Source organism: Nerophis ophidion, linkage group LG12 (assembly GCF_033978795.1).
Source record: "Nerophis ophidion isolate RoL-2023_Sa linkage group LG12, RoL_Noph_v1.0, whole genome shotgun sequence".
Lineage (NCBI taxonomy): Eukaryota > Metazoa > Chordata > Actinopteri > Syngnathiformes > Syngnathidae > Nerophis > Nerophis ophidion.
In genome coordinates, this window is record NC_084622.1 from 14,790,579 (window position 1) to 14,807,082 (window position 16,504).

General features: G+C 43.1%; 1 protein-coding gene across 4 annotated transcripts in view; it reads right to left on the bottom strand.

Annotated features, from left to right (window-relative positions):
* Positions 1–1,508: 1,508 nt before the first annotated feature.
* The window catches only part of LOC133562998 (SRSF protein kinase 2-like), a 125,807-nt gene continuing 110,811 nt past the window's right edge, over positions 1,509–16,504 (bottom strand). For 2 of the 4 annotated variants that reach the window (XM_061916873.1, XM_061916876.1), the window contains 2 exons: positions 9,047–9,139; positions 1,509–2,747 (listed from right to left, as the gene is read on the bottom strand). In XM_061916873.1, coding sequence (XP_061772857.1) covers positions 2,563–2,747; positions 9,047–9,139 — 278 coding nt within the window. In that variant the 3' untranslated portion in view covers positions 1,509–2,562. Of the gene's footprint in view, positions 2,748–9,046; positions 9,140–9,368; positions 9,462–16,504 lie in introns of all 4 variants that reach the window. The other 2 variants (XM_061916874.1, XM_061916875.1) reach the window with 2 other exon arrangements.

Below are 16,504 nucleotides of genomic sequence, written 5' to 3' on the forward strand. Positions count from 1 at the left end.
ATAATTTCCTTGAATTAATTTAAAACCTCTTCTCACTCCTGCGCTTACCAAAGGCATGCGGTAAAAGTAAGCATGCGCTAATTATTTTAAATCCTCTTCTCACTCCGGCACTTACCAAAGGCATGCAGTAAAAATTTGAGTGTGATGTAAGCTTGGACCTTAAATCCTACTGAATAGCTCTTAAATCTTCTTCCCTTTATGCGATTTCAAATTACCGGTATTGAAATCAGCCTCCTCCATTTTGTGAAGTGAAGTGAATTATATTTATATAGCGCTTTTTTCTAGTGACTCAAAGCGCTTTACATAGTGAAACCCAATATCTAAGTTACATTTAAACCAGTGTGGGTGGCACTGGGAGCAGATGGGTAAAGTGTCTTGCCCAAGGACACAACGGCAGTGACTAGGATGGCGGAAGTGGGAATCGAACCTACAACCCTCAAGTTGCTGGCACGGCCGCTCTACCTACCGAGCTATGTGAGTGTGAATGTTGTATGTCTATCTGTGTTGGCCCTGCGATGAGGTGGCGACTTGTCCAGGGTGTACGCCGTCTTCCGCCCGATTGTAGCTTGAGATAGGCGCCCGCGACCTCAAAAGGGAATAAGCGGTAGTAAATGGATGGATGGATGGACAGGTGAAGTGTAACTCGTGACGTCACGAGTTTGACCAGGCCGTAATACTAAGCATGCGCTAATTATTTTGGGAAGCGAGTTTGACCGGGCAGTAATTCAAGGCAGGCGCTTACTATATGCCCTGCGGCAATTCAAGGAAATATGGTATATATATACTGCGATGAGGTGGCGACTTGTCCAGGGTGTACACCGTCTTCCGCCCAATTGTACCTGAGATAGGCACAAGCGACCCCAAAGGGAATAAGCGGTAGGAAATGGATGGAGATATATATATATATATATATATATATATATATATATAAGAAATACTTGAATTTCAGTGTTCATTTATTTACACATATATACACACATAACACTCATCTACTCATTGTTGAGTTAAGGGTTGAATTGTCCATCCTTGTTCTATTCTTTGTCACTATTTTTCTAACCATATGCATGTACAGTAGATGGCAGTATTGTCCTGTTTAAGAGTGTCACAACATTGCTGTTTACGGCAGATGAACTGCTTAACGGTAGACGAAAACGTGACTGCTGTTGTGTGTTGTTGCCACGCTGGGAGGACGTTAATGAAACTGCCTAACAATAAACCCACATAAGAACTCGCCCTCGATCATTCTACAGTTATAACGTCATTGGGCAGACACGCTGTTTATATTGTGGGAAAGCGGACGTGAAAACAGGCTGTCCTCACTCAGGTCCGCATGGAGCTGGAGGGGGCGTGGCCTCCAGCTCCGACTGAATTTCGGGAGATTTTCGGGAGAAAATTTGTTCTGGGAGATTTTCGGGAGAGGCGCTGTATTTCGGGAGGGTTGGCAAGTATGTTTTTATACTTTGTCACCCCAGGGATCAAAGTGGAATCAAATCTTTGGTGCCAAAAGATTCAGTCCATATGTTTAGCATTTTATTTCAATCTGTCAATGAAAAACACAATAGACACACTTTAGGAAGAACAGTCAGCATGGCTGAGAGGAACTTAAGGAGATTTTTGGTGCCAGAAAAAAAATCAAATATCACATACTATTATTGCGAAAACTTGATTTTCTTCTCTTTTTTTTTTTTTTCAGAGCAGCACTGTTCCGCTAAGGAGGGAGTAAAAAATTGTAACGATAATATTAATCAACAGGAATAATTATAATAACAAGGAAAGAAAATACCATCATAGACAAACACGATTTCCGCAGAAGGTTCCGTCACAACACATTTTTTTTTCCACATTTTCTTTTTTTAAATGAATTAAATAGCTTTCTTAAAAAATATCTCACCATTTGCTTATACTTGTTTTTCGTATTTTTTTTAATTTATTGCAATTGCAAAAAATAGGCAACCGGACTAGTTGTGGTGTGTGAGTAAAGTGTTGGCAGCAGCGCCCATGTGGCCTTGCAGTACTCACGTTCGGCCGCCAGGGGGAGGGAGAGAGTCACCCTCCGAGGAACTCTTCTCTAATTTGAGTTCGGAATGATGCTCGTGTGCGTTGCCGAATCCGAGTCTTATGTACAAACTTGTCAGATTCCTGAAGGACGAGGACCGCCCACCTTCTGTAAAGAAGTAGCATTTAAATGGAGTGAGTATTCCTGCGAGAGTCTTGTCCTTTCCCATGCATTTTGAAAAAGAAGTCCCTTCTGTGCCATCAGGGTGGCGCCCCCTGCTGGAGGCCACATAGCTCGGGATCATGCATCTCTGGGAGGCCTTTGTGGGAGCAAGAAGTCCGTGGCAGGTGGAGCTGGGCAGTAATCCAGGTGGAGTCGTGAGGAGCGGCATCCGTCCCCCGCTCTCGGGATGTTCCGGAAGACGCGGGCGCCCACCGGAAAGTCTTTTTGTTGACGTTCCGTTGGGGACAACAAAGAAGGTACAGTACCACGGGCTGCCACTGGGGGGGGGGGGGGGGAAATGTGAAGGGAGCAAAGAAAAGGAGGAGGGGGAGGGGGAAGAAGGACTAGGAGTTGAGCCACAGGTGGTTGAGGCATTCGCCCGCCGACGCCCGCTTCTCGGGCACCATCTCCAGCATGGGCAGCAGGAAGTGGGCGAAGTGGCTGGCGTCCTCGTGCGACCAGCCGTACTTCTCCACCAGCACGTCGAACAGCGACCAGGGCTTCAGCTTAGTGATGTGTCGCAGCTCGCCTGGGAACAAACACACCTTTTCATTCCAATCACTAACCTGAGTGCACTAACCGTGTAAGTCCAGCACACTAAGGCTAAGAGCTCCAAATCACTAACCTGAGTGCACTAACCATGCAAGTCCTGCACACTTTAGAGCAGGGGTCACCAACCTTTTTGAAACCAAGAGCTACTTCTTGGGTACTGATTAATGCCAAGGGCTACCAGTTTGATACACACTTAAATAAATTGCCAGAAGTAGCCAATTTGCTCAATTTACCTTTAATAAATAAATCTATATATATATATATTAAAAAATGGGTATTTCTGTCTGTCATTCTGTCGTACATTTTTTTTCCTTTTACGGAAGGTTTTTTGTAGAGAATAAATGATGAAAAAAACACTTAATTGGACGGTTTAAAAGAGGAGAAAACAGGAAAAAAATGAAAATAAATTTTTAAATTTCGACTCTTTAGAATTCAAAATTCAACCGAAAAAAAAGAAGAGAAAAACTAGCTAATTTGAATCTTTTTGAAAAAATAAAAAAAAGAATTAGTAATTTTTCCTGATTGAGATTAATTTTAGAATTTTAATGACATGTTTTAAATAGGTTAAAATCCAATTTGCACTTTGTTAGAATATATAACAAATTGGACCAAGCTATATTTCTAACAAAGACAAATCATTATTTCTTCTTCATTTTCCAGCACAACATTTTTAGAAGAAATTCAAAAGACTTTGAAATAAGATTTAAATTTAATTGTAAAGATTCTCTAAATTTGCCAGAATATTTTTTTTGAATTTTAATCATAATAAGTTTGAAGACATTTTCCACAAATATTCTTCGTCAAATAAATGGAAGCTATAATAAAGTATTTATTATACTTTACAATAAAAAAAATAAATTTACTTGAACATTGATTTAAATTGTCAGGAAAGAAGAGGAAGGAATTTAAAAGGTAAAAAGGTACATGCGTTTAAAAATCTTATAATCATTTTTAAGGTTGTATTTTTTCTCTAAAATTGTCTTTCTGAAAGTTATAAGAAGCAAAGTAAAAAAATAAATGAATTTATTTAAACAAGTGAAGACCAAGTCTTTAAAATATTTTCTTGGATTTTCAATTTCTATTTGAGTTTTGTCTCTCTTAGAATGGAAAATGTCGAGCAAAGCGAGACCAGCTTGCTAGTAAATGAATACAATTTATAAAAATAAAGGCAGCTCACTGGTAAGTGCTGCTATTTGAGCTATTTTTAGAACAGGCCAGCAGGCGACTCATCTGGTCCTTACGGGCGACCTGGTGCCCGCGGGCACGGCGTTGGTGACCCCTGCTATACCTAAATGCTCCAAATCACTAACTTGAGTGCACTGATCATGCAAGTCCAGCACACTGTAGCTAAATGCTCCAATCTACCAGCTCGACTAAAGCATACAACATTGCCTGTGGCTGTAGGCAACCTCCTGTTGCAATATCTTTTGAAAAATGCTGTGACTCGTGACTAACACGTGTCGTCTTTTACAACCGCCTGATCAGCAATATTAACGCTGACTCAGCAGTTAGCGCCCTCTGTCACTCTGGTAATACGAGACCTGGAGCTTTTAGGTACTTGATGCCACTGTTGGCTTTGGAGCGGACAAGATACGAGCTGGACAAACCTAGACTAATACTGGACGCTTCATTAGGTACACCAGTCCTTTCACTGAACCATGATGCCCGGTGGGATACCTTGTCATCATCTACAACCGTGTTTGCTTATCCTTACACTATTGCATGCAGCTCCATCAAATACAGCAGGTGGGTGTACCTAATGCAGTGGCCCATATGCAGGATCTGCACAATTAGTACCAAAACATGCTATATATATATATATATATATATATATACACACACACGTGTAAATGATAAATAAACAGAGAATACAACAAATCCTTTTCAACTTATATTCAATTGAATAGACTAGAAAGACAAGATATTTCATGTTCACACTGACAAACTTTGTTACTTTTTTGCAAATATTAGCTCATTTGGAATTCGATGCCTGCAACATGTTTCCAAAAAGCTGGCACGAGTGGCAAAAAAGAGTGAGAAAGACGAGGGATGCCCATCAGGAACACCCCAGAGGTGTGCAGGCTAATTGGGAACAGGTGGGTGCCATGATTGGGTATAAAAGCAGTTTCCATGAAATGCTCACTCATTCACAAACAAGGATGGGGTGAGGGTCACCAATTTGTAAGCAAATTGTCGAACAGTTTTAGAACAACATTTCTCAACGAGCTATTGCAAGGAATTTAGGGATTTGACCATCTACGGTCCGTAAAATCATCGAAAGGTTCAGAGAATCTGGAGAAATCACTCCACGTAAGCGAAGATATTACGGACTTTTGATCCCTCAGGCGGTACTGCATCAAAAACCGACATCAGTGTGTAAAGGATATCACCACATGGAACACTTCAGAAAACCACTGTCAGTAACTACAGTTGGTCGCTACATTTGTAAGTGCAAGGTAAAACTCTACTATGCAGCGCCAAAGCCCTTTATCAACAACACCCGGAAAGGCTTGGATGGGCCCGAGTTAATCTAAGATGGACTGATGCAAAGTGGGAAAGTGTTCTGTGGTCCGACGAGTCCACATTTCAAATTGTTTTTGGAAACTGTGGATGTGGTGTCCTCCAGAACAAAGAGGAAAAGAACCATCCAGGCTGTTCTAGGGTGAAAGTGTAAAATCCAGCATGTGTGATGGTATGGGGGTGTATTAGTGGCCAAGGCATGGGTAACTTACACATCTGTGAAGGCACCATTAATGCTGAACGGTCCATACAGGTTTTGGAGCAACATATTTTGTCATCCAAGCAACGTTATCATGGACGCCCCTGCTTATTTCAGCAAGACAAGTGTTACAACAGCGTGGCTTTGTAAAAAAAAGAGTGCGGGTACTTTCCGGGCCCGCCTGCAGTCCAGACCTGTCTCCCATGGAAAATGTGTGGCGCATTATGAAGCGTAAAATACGACAGCGGAGACCCCGGACTGTTGAACGACTGAAGCTCTACATAAAACAAGAATGGGAAATAATTCCACTTTCAAAGCTTCAACAATTAGTTTCCTCAGTTCCCAAACGTTTATTGAGTGTTGTTAAAAAGAAAAGGTGATGTAACACAGTGGTGAACATGCCCTTTCCCAACTACTTTGGCACGTGTTGCAGCCATGAAATTCTAAGTTAATTATTATTTGCAAAAAAAATAGTTTGAACATATGTTGTCTTTGTAGCATATTCAACTGAATATGGGTTGAAAAGGATTTGCAAATCATTGTATTCTGTTTATATTTACATCTAACACAATTTCCCAACTCATATGGAAACAGGGTTTGTATATATATATATGATTGGATCATGCGGGAGGCGGCCACAGATGACAACATGAGCTCCTCAGGAGTCTACAGACTGCTTTTGAGCACCAGAGGTGAGGAAAGTCTCCAGGGCCAAAACGTGAAAAACATCTGAAAGAAATGTGTGGAGAGGCGGAGCCGACGGTCCGGCGGAGCGGCAGGGCACGCTGGAGCCCGGCCCAAGATGGCGGCGATGAAGGCGGAGATGACGACCGAGCTGAGAGGCGGGGCGTGCCGGTAGCGACGCCGCAGACGAGATCAGGTGCATGGGTCGCGCACCTGGACACAATCATTTCTCCTCTGAGTGTATAAAAGGGGAGAAGGATGAGAGATCACGGCAGAAGGAGGAGAAGAGCCCGCAGCAGCGACTGAAGAGCAAGAGCGTCCAAGAGCAGACGACGACAATGACTGAAATCGGACCGTGAACGAGCAGTGGAGGAAGGAGCTGAAAAGCGACCTGACCACAGACAAGCTTTATTGCAAAATAAAGAAGTCAAACTTGCTCAAAAGCAAGATGTCCTTCCTTGATGGTCCTGGGAACCCGCACGACGCAAATGTGACAGTCTCTTGCCGTCGTGTGGGTTCCCAGGACCATCAAGGAAGGACATCTTGCTTTTGAGCAGGTTTGACTTCGTCGTCGTCGTTGTCTGCTCTTGGGTGCTCTTGCTCTTCAGTTGCTGCTGCAGGCCCCCTTCCTCCTTCTGCCGCGATCTCTCCTCCTTCTCCCCTTTTATACACCGAGAGGAGAAATAATTGTGTCCAGGTGCGCGACCCACTCACCTGATCTCGTCTGCGGCGTCGCTCCCAGCACGCCCCGCCTCTCAGCTCGGCCGTCATCTCCGCCTCCTCGCCGCCATCTTGGGCCAGGCTACAGCGTGCCCTGCCGCTCCGTCGGCTCCGCCTCTCCACAGTAGGGTTTGTTGAAAAGATTTACCGGAGTGCACCTGAAATAAAATAGTGTGCACTTATTTTCTTTTGAATCCACTCATGTCTTTTTCACAGGTCTGCTCCTCGTTAAGCTCCTTACTCGCTTGCTAGCTCACCTGGGACACACCTAGTGCTCGCCTTCAGTGGCGAGATGAAAGGAACAACCACCACCTTCTGGGCTGACCACCCGTGGCTGGGCCAGGCTTCACTACACACCTTCTAATAAACCCCGGACCTGTATTTCATGGATGAGGCATCATTGACATGGCCCCACCCCAAGGGGGATGATCCTGTCCCGTGTATGCAGCCACGTCACAACAGTCGGAAAGGGATTCATATGGCCCCATTTGTCGGGGTTAACCTGACACATGAAACATGACGAATTGAGATATTGCACTTTTGCCGCCAGATGGCAGTAGAGCGATGGGGGATCTTCAAATGTATTTTGCAACAATTCCAACTTTGACCACAGCATCAGTTGCAATGATCAGTGGCGCTTTCTATAATTTTCAGTAGACTGCATTGCAAAATGATACACCCCCCTCCACCCAGGAATGTGGCCATTTGGATCTCTTGCCCACTGGATCTATATAGTTGGAGTTCCAGTGTAGATTTGAAAAGTGGATAAGTTATAGAGACAAACAGCTGATTAGCATTAAAGGGGAAGTGCACTTTTTTGTTGGATTGTTCACAACCGTCATGAGAGACAAGAAGACAAAACATGTTTTCTTCTTTTCCTGCATTCTAACATGTACAAATGGGCTTGTTCTTGGTAGCTAGCAGCTAGCAGTGCAGGTAAAGTTAGCAATCAATTCTATAGCTAAATCTCTTTCACATGCATTCAAAAACTGTCAACAATACTTCATTTACGTTGTGTAACCTTAATAATAACTTTTATAGTTGTACTAACACACATAACGATCATTCCCTGTTAATTTGCTATGAGCAATCCATTTATGTCAACATAGTGTGTCTCCAAATTCCGCATATACAGATTCGAGTGACTTTCCCTTCGCTTTATCCGCTTTTGTTGGCTCCGACGTTTCACCCTCTTCTTCATGCTTGCTTCTAGAAGCAGCACTTCATCCTCAATATACTCAGCTTCAAAAAGATACGGTTATGAATCCTCAATTGTCCTAAAATAGTGGCCTTCGTTGTTCGTTACAAAGTCTGTCCTAATTAGAACGCACACTCATGTTTGACTCTGGAAGTAGGAACACACATGCTATGGAAACAGAAATCAATGTGTGGAATAAATCAGCACCGCTAAGGATTGCAATTATTAAAATATGGTAAATATTGTACATACCGGTATTACATATTGTTATGAAGGTGTGTTACTACATGATATATATATATATATATATATGTGTATATATATATATATATATATGTGTATATATATATATATATATATATATATATATATATATATATATAAATTGACTTTCACTTCACTTTATCGGCTTTTGTCTGCTCCGACGTTTCACCCTCTTCTTCATGCTTGCTTCTAGAAACAGCACTTCATCCTCAATATACTCAGCTTCAAAAAGATACGGTTGTGAATCCTCAATTGTCCTAAAATAATCGCCTTCGTTGTTTGTTACCAGGTCCGTCATGATTAGAACGCACTCGTGTTTGATTCATATATACTTGCAGTGTGTATATTGTACATATTACATATTGTTATGAAGGTGATAAATATACTTGCAGTGTGTATATAAAACGTTGATGGAGGGTTATAAAGTTACCTCTTACATATCATATTTAAAAGCCTACAAAAGGAGGTGTGTTGTTGTCTCTCATAAATGTTATGAACATAACAACATTCCCCAAAAAGCAGAGTTCCTATTTAAAGTGACAGACAGGTCCATGCGTCTAACACTATGTCAAAGATGAAGTCATACAAGATGAGACCTTTAGGTAGCTTGAGGCCCCTAAAGAGTTCCTCAGGCCCCGCCCACTGACACCTCAGGCAGTCTTAGAAGGGTTACTTTACTTTGAAGGTTTACCTTTCTTGGAGAAAAACTCTCGGCTGAACTTCCCGTCAAGGAAAACTTTGCGTGGGACCTTCCCGAGGAGCTCCATGATCAGAGCGATGTGGTCTGTGCTCACCACCACCATCACATACGTCACAGAGGGGACACGCACCGTTACAGCATGCACACGCACACACACACACACGCACACATGCTGGGGACAGACACACACTTCTGCCACGATGGAAGAAATGTGACAGATTTAAGTCTCATTGCTTGTCCATGTGGGACGTCCGCGTGTCTCCGCCCCCCCATGACAGCTGTCCCCCATGACAGCTGTCCCGCCCAGTGCTACCTCTTCTGTTGAAGAACTCCCGGGAATATTTTCCAGAGAGTGCAAAGTGCCTGGGAATACACCCCAGCAGCTCTATGATGTGGGCTATGTGGTCTAGGAGGAGCCAGAGGAGAACGTAGAGGAGGCGGAGACAAGGAGATGGTCAATCAATTAGGGATGAGGAGAGAGGGAGAGAGAGAGAGAAGGAGACAGTAAAGGAGAAACATCAGTTGTAAGACAAATTTTGTCTGTGTAGAACATCCAACCACCCATTTTGTACCGCTTGTCCCTTTCGGGGGCGCAGGGGGTGCTGGAGCCTATCCCAGCTGCATTCGGGCGGAAGGGGTGCACCCTGGACAAGTCACCACCTCATCACAGGGCCAACATAGGCCTACCCCCGGGTGCATGTCTTTGGAGGTGGGAGGGGCCTATCTCCAGGTGCATGTCTTCGGAGGTGGGAGGGGCCTATCTCCAGGTGCATGTCTTCGGAGGTGGGAGGAGCCTATCTCCAGGTGCATGTCTTTGGAGGTGGAAGGAGCCTATCTCCAGGTGCATGTCTTTGGAGGGTGCTGGAGCCTATCCCAGCTGCATTCGGGCGGTAGGTGGGGTGCACCCTGGACAAGTCACTACCTCATCACAGGGCCAACACAGGCCTTACCCCAGGTGCATGTCTTTGGAGGTGGGAGGGGCCTATCACCAGGTGTATGTCTTCGGAGGTGGGAGGGTCCTATCCCCAGGTGCATGTCTTCGGAGGTGGGAGGGGCCTATCTCTAGGTGCATGTCTTCGGAGGTGGGAGGGGCCTATCCCCAGGTGCATGTCTTTGGAAGTGGGAGGGGCCTATCTCCATGTGCATGTCTTTGGAGGTGGGAGGGGCCTATCCCCAGGTGCATGTCTGGAGTGGGGGGGCCTATCCCCAGGTGCATAACTTTGGAGGTGGGAGGGGCCTATCTCCAGGTGCATGTCTTTGGAGGTGGGAGGGGCCTATCTCCAGGTGCATGTCTTTGGAGGGTGCTGGAGCCTATCCCAGCTGCATTCGGGCGGTAGGTGGGGTGCACCCTGGACAAGTCACTGCCTCATCACAGGGCCAACACAGGCCTTACCCCAGGTGCATGTCTTTGGAGGTGGGAGGGGCCTATCTCTAGGTGTATGTCTTTGGAGGTGGGAGGGGCCTATCCCCAGGTGCATGTCTTCGGAGGTGGGAGGGGCCTATCTCTAGGTGCATGTCTTCGGAGGTGGGAGGGGCCTATCCCCAGGTGCATGTCTTTGGAGGTGGGAGGGGCCTATCTCCATGTGCATGTCTTTGGAGGTGGGAGGGGCCTATCCCCAGGTGCATGTCTGGAGTGGGGGGGGCCTATCCCCAGGTGCATGTCTTTGGAGGTGGGAGGGGCCTATCTCCACGTGCATGTCTTTGGAGGTTGGAGGGGGCCTATCTCCAGGTGCATGTCTTCGGAGGTGGGAGGAGCCTATCTCCAGGTGAAGTGAAGTGAAGTGAATTATATTTATATAGCGCTTTTCTCAAGTGACTCAATATCTAGCATGTCTTTGGAGGTGGGAGGGGCCTATCCCCAGGTGCATGTCTTCGGAGGTGGGAGGGGCCTATCCACATGTGCATGTCTTTGGAGGTGGGAGGGGCCTATCTCCAGGTGCATGTCTTTGGAGGTGGGAGGGGCCTATCTCCAGGTGCATGTCTTTGGAGGTGGGAGGGGCCTATCTCCAGGTGCATGTCTTTGGAGGTGGGAGGGGCCTATCTCCAAGTGCATGTCTTCGGAGGTGGGAGGGGCCTATCTCCAAGTGCATGTCTTCGGAGGTGGGAGGGGCCTATCCCCAGGTGCATGTCTTTTGAGGTGGGAGGGGCCTACCCCCAGGTACATGTCTTTGGAGGTGGGAGGGGCCTACCCCCAGGTACATGTCTTTGGAGGTGGGAGGGGCCTATCTCCAGGTGCATGTCTTTTGGACGATGCTGGAGCCTATCTCCAGGTGCATTCCACCTCATCACAGGGCGAACACAACCCTATCCCCAGGTGCATGTCTTCGGAGGTGGGCGGGGCCTATCTCCATGTGCATGTCTTTGGAGGTGGGAGGGGCCGATCACCAGGTGCATGTCTTTGGAGGTGGGCGGAGCCTATTTCTATGCGCATGTCTTTGGAGGTGGGAGGGGCCAAGCAGTGAGGGGGAGAACATGCACCTGGGGTTACACAGAAAGATCCCGACCCGGGGATTGAACCCAGGACCTTCATATTGTGAGGCACATGTACTAACCCCTGTACCACTGTGTTGCCCGTGTAGAACACATGTGGAATAGTCACTACACCCGCTAACCAGCAGGGGCACCATTTTTTTAAAGGACATTTTTAAAAACATCTATAGGTTTAGAATTTGCTGTTAAAGTTCAAATTTTTAATATCCGTTTATCTTTCGAGTTGCCACTTTATTTTATAACAGGTGGGGGCGCCATTTTTTTTCAACCTAAGTTCTATTTAGAATTTGTAGTAAAAAAAACAACTAATTTTTAAAACTGCTCTAAATTGAAGTTAAAGTCAAATAAAGAAAACAACATTTTGAATGATTTTGTGAATCTATCAATCCAGTGATTATGTTACCATTCTATCTTATAACCACCAAGGTGGACATTTTTTAAACCCCATCTATTATTTTTTTGGGGGAATTTTCAGTTAAAATCAGACAACGAAAACTAAATTTTAATACTGTTTTATCTATCTATCTATCTATCTATCTATCTATCTATCTATCTATCTATCTATCTATCTATCTATCTATCTATCGAGTTGCCACTTTATTTTATAACCTGTGGGGGCGTCATTTTTTAAAATCCAATTTTTTTTCCGAATCTGTAGTAAAAAAAACACATTTTTAATACTGCTTAAAATTTACATCAAGGTCAAACAAAGAAAACATAAAAAAATTGTGCATCAATCAATTGATTGAGTTATCATTTTATCTCATAACCAGCAAGGTGGACATTTTCTTAAAACACTCTTTTTTTATCATTTTCAGTTAATATAACATAAAGAAAACAACCTTTTAATGCTGTTTTATACATCTATTTATCCGTCTATCTTTATATATATATTTTATCTATTTATGTGTCTACCTATCAATCTATCGAGTTGCCACTTTATTTTATAACCTGTGGGCGCAACATTTTTTTAAAACCCAATTTTTATTTAGAATTTGTAGCAGTAAAAAAAAAAAAATAATAATATTGTTTCTCGATCTCAGGGGTCACCAAGCTTTTTGAAACCAAGAGTTACTTTTTGGGTACTGATTAATGCGAAGGGCTACCAGTTTGATACACACTTAAATAAATAGCCAGAAATAGCCAATTTGCTCAATTTACCTTTAATAAATAAATCTATATATATATTAAAAAATGGTTATTTCTGTCTGTCATTCCGTCGTACATTTTTTTTCCTTTCACGGAAGGTTTTTTGTAGAGAATAAATGATGATGAAAAAGGACTTTTAAGAGAGGAGAAAACAGGAAAAAAATGAAAATTAAATTTTGAAACAGTATCTTCAATTCCGACTCTTTAAAATTCAAAATTCAACCGAAAAAAAGAAGAGAAAAACTAACTAATCCGAATCTTTTTTTTTTTAATTAAAAAAATAATTTATGGAACATCATTAGTAATTTTTCCTGATTAAGATTAATTGTTTTAAATAGGTTAAAATCCAATCTGCACTTTGTTGGAATATATGACAAATTGGACCAAGCTGTATTTCTAACAAAGACAAATCATTATTTCTTCTAGAGTTTCCAGATTTTTTTTTAAAAGAAATTCAAAAGACTTTGAAATAAGATTTAAATTTGATTCTAAAGATTTTCTAGATTTGCCAGAATATTTTTTTTGAATTTTAATCACAGTAAGTTTGAAGAAATATTTCACAAATATTGTTCGTCGAAAAAACAGAAGCTAAAATGAAGAATTAAATTAAAATTCATTAATTATTTTTTACAAAAAAAAATAAAAAATCTTGAACATTGATTTAAATTGTCAGGAAAAAAGAAGAAGGAATTTAAAAGGTAAAAAGGTATATGTATTTAAAAATCCTAAAATCATTTTTAAGGTTGTATTTTTTCTCTAAAATGGTCTTTCAGACAGTTATAAGAAGCAAAGTAAAAAAATAAATGAATTTATCTAAACAAGTGAAGACCAAGTCTTTAAAATATTTTTGGGGGATTTTCAAATTCTATTTGAATTTTGTCTCTTAGAATTAAAAATGTCGAGCGAAGCGAGACCAGCTTGCTAGTAAATAAATACAATTTAAAAAATAGAGGCAGCTCACTGGTAAGTGCTGCTATTTGAGCTATTTTTAGAACAGGCCAGCGGGCGACTCATCTGGTCCTTATGGGCACCACGTTGGTGACCCCTGTTCTATCTCGTGATTGAGTTGCCACTTTATTTTATAACCTGTGGAGGCACCTTTTTTTTTTTTTTAAACCATTTTTTTTTAGAATTTGAAGTAGAAATCAAACAAAGAAGACATTTTAAAATGGTTTTGTTCATATATCTGTCAATCTAGTGACTCAGTTACCATTAAAAAAAACATTTTTTTTTAGAAATTGCAGTTTTATACCTATTTTGTTTTAGAATTTGCAGTTAAATCAGACAATAAAAATCTGCTTTACCTATCCATGCATCTCCAGATATACTGTATCTACCGCTATAGTTGCAATTTGATCATGTAACCTGCAGGGGTGCTGTTTCATAACTTGCAACTCCGACTGAAGAAAGAAAAATTCAGCCTTCATGTTGGCTTTTGAAGGTGAAGATGAAGGTGAGGGGAAGTGAGAGCAGCAGAAATAAAAAGACTAGAGTTTATAGAGTGACAGTGGCTAGATATTAGGGGTGGGGCTAATAATTAAGACTCATGTGCATGTATGTGTGCTTTTTTGGCATATACAGCGGAACCTGCAAAGTTCAAAACATCTACCAGACTTCAACTCATTCAGCTTTAAAATGACTTTTTGTCACAGCAGCACAATCTATAACCCTGTAAACACTTCCTGCTCTGGCTCCGCCCACATATTTCTCTGATGCATCATCCATTGGTGACTAGTTAAGTTAAAGGCCTAGTGAAATGAGATTTTCTTATTTAAACGGGGATAGCAGCTCCATTCTATGTGTCATACTTGATCATTTCGCGATATTGCCATATTTTTGCTGAAAGGATTTAGTCGAGAACATCGACGATAAAGTTCGCAACTTTTGGTCGTTAATAAAAAAAAGCCTTGCCTGTACCGGAAGTAGCAGACAATGTGCGCGTGACGTCACGGGTTGTGGAGCTCTTCACATCTGAACATTGTTTACAATTATGGCCACCAGCAGCGAGAACGATTCGGACCGAGAAAGCGACGATTTCCCCGTTAATTTGAGCGAGGCTGAAAGATTCGTGGATGAGGAAAGGGAGAGTGAAGGACTAGAAAAAAAGACGAGGGCAGTGGGAGCGATTCAGATGTTATTAGACACATTTACTAGGATAATTCTGGAAAATCCATTATCTGCTTATTGTGTTACTAATGTTTTAGTGAGATTATATGGTCGTACCTGTACAGCCTCAAAGTCGGATGGGTGTGGCCACAGGTGTGGTGACCGCCAGTGTTTCCGAGGAAGCAATGTTTCTCGACGAGGCAAAGGCAGCCGGTTGGGCCGGGCTGAAATTGTTTTTTTTCCCTCCGACAACGGTGGAAGCATCCGACGGTCGGGGGTGGCCGGATGGGAGGAGGCAAGAGAGTCGCAGCTGCCTCTTTGACAGGTGCAGGAGGAACGACGCAAGCTCGCCGCTCATGTCTAGGGTCAGAGCCGACTTATTACCACCAGTTTCTCACCGAAACCTGCCGGTTGACATGTGGTAGGAAACCATGTTCACTTGACCGCTCTGTTCCATATTAAAGCTTTACCGTCATCTTTCGGGAATGGAAACAAGGAAACACTGGCTGTGTTTGTGTTGCTAAAGACGACCGCAATACACCGCTTCCCACCTACAGCTTTCTTCTTTGACGTCTCCATTATTCATTGAACAAATTGCAAAAGATAATACTGTGGAAGTATGCGATGAAAAGAGACGACTGTGAACAGTGCTGGAACAAAATGTCCTCTACAATGCGTGACGTCACGCGCATGCGTCATCATAACGCAACGTTTTAGCATGATACTTCCGCAATAAATTTAAAATTGCAATTGAGTAAACTAAAAAGGCCTTATTGGCATGTGTTGCAATGTTAATATTTCATCATTGATATATAAACCATCAGACTGCGTGGTCGGTAGTAGGGGGTTTCAGTAGGCCTTTAAAGGCAACACATCGGTGCAGGTGATGCGTTAGGGCTGCAAGGTGTTCTGGGTATTTGTTCTGTTGTGTTTATGCTGTGTTACAGTGCGGATGTTCTCCCAAAATGTGTTTGTCATTCTAATTTGGTGTGTGTTCACAGTGCGGCGCATATTTGTAACAGTGATAAACTTGTTATACGGCCACCCTCAGTGTGACCTGCATGGTTGTTGATCGAGTATGTCTTGCGGTCACTCACGTGTATCAACCAAAGTGTCTTACTGTTTTTAACCAGGCCGGCACGCTGTTCATATGATGTTAAGTTGATAGTGATGACATGTATTAAAAGGCGGTAAAGGCGGCGCTAACACGGAACTTTTATGGTATTGTTAACTGGGTGTAAATCAGGACTAATATTTGGACAACGCTTACCCCGGGAAATGCACCTATATTTGGGTTTCTCCTGGAAAAATGGGGAGATTTGACTGGTATGTTGCCAGGGTGGGTAAGCGGTTCAAAGAAGGTGAATCCATTAAACGTGCATGTTAGAATTTTTAAGTAATCTTTTCTTGCGGCCCAGCCTCGCTCAGTGTCTGCATCCAGCGACCCCCAGGCAAATGGAGTTTGAGACCCCTGCTTTAAAAGGTGTTTTACGTCATGAGCCGTAATTTTCGTAAGTAAGATCTCATCACCCGAGACTCCATAGTGAGGAAGATATTGCAGCCACTGCAGTAGAAGACCAAAGCAGTCAACTTCCTTGACACTTGTAGGGTCTCTCCGAGCCTGCGGGTCGCCCTTGATTGCGGGGAAGGGACCCGTGAGACCACCCATGAGACCACCTGTCGCTCGACCCCGGCCAACCGCTC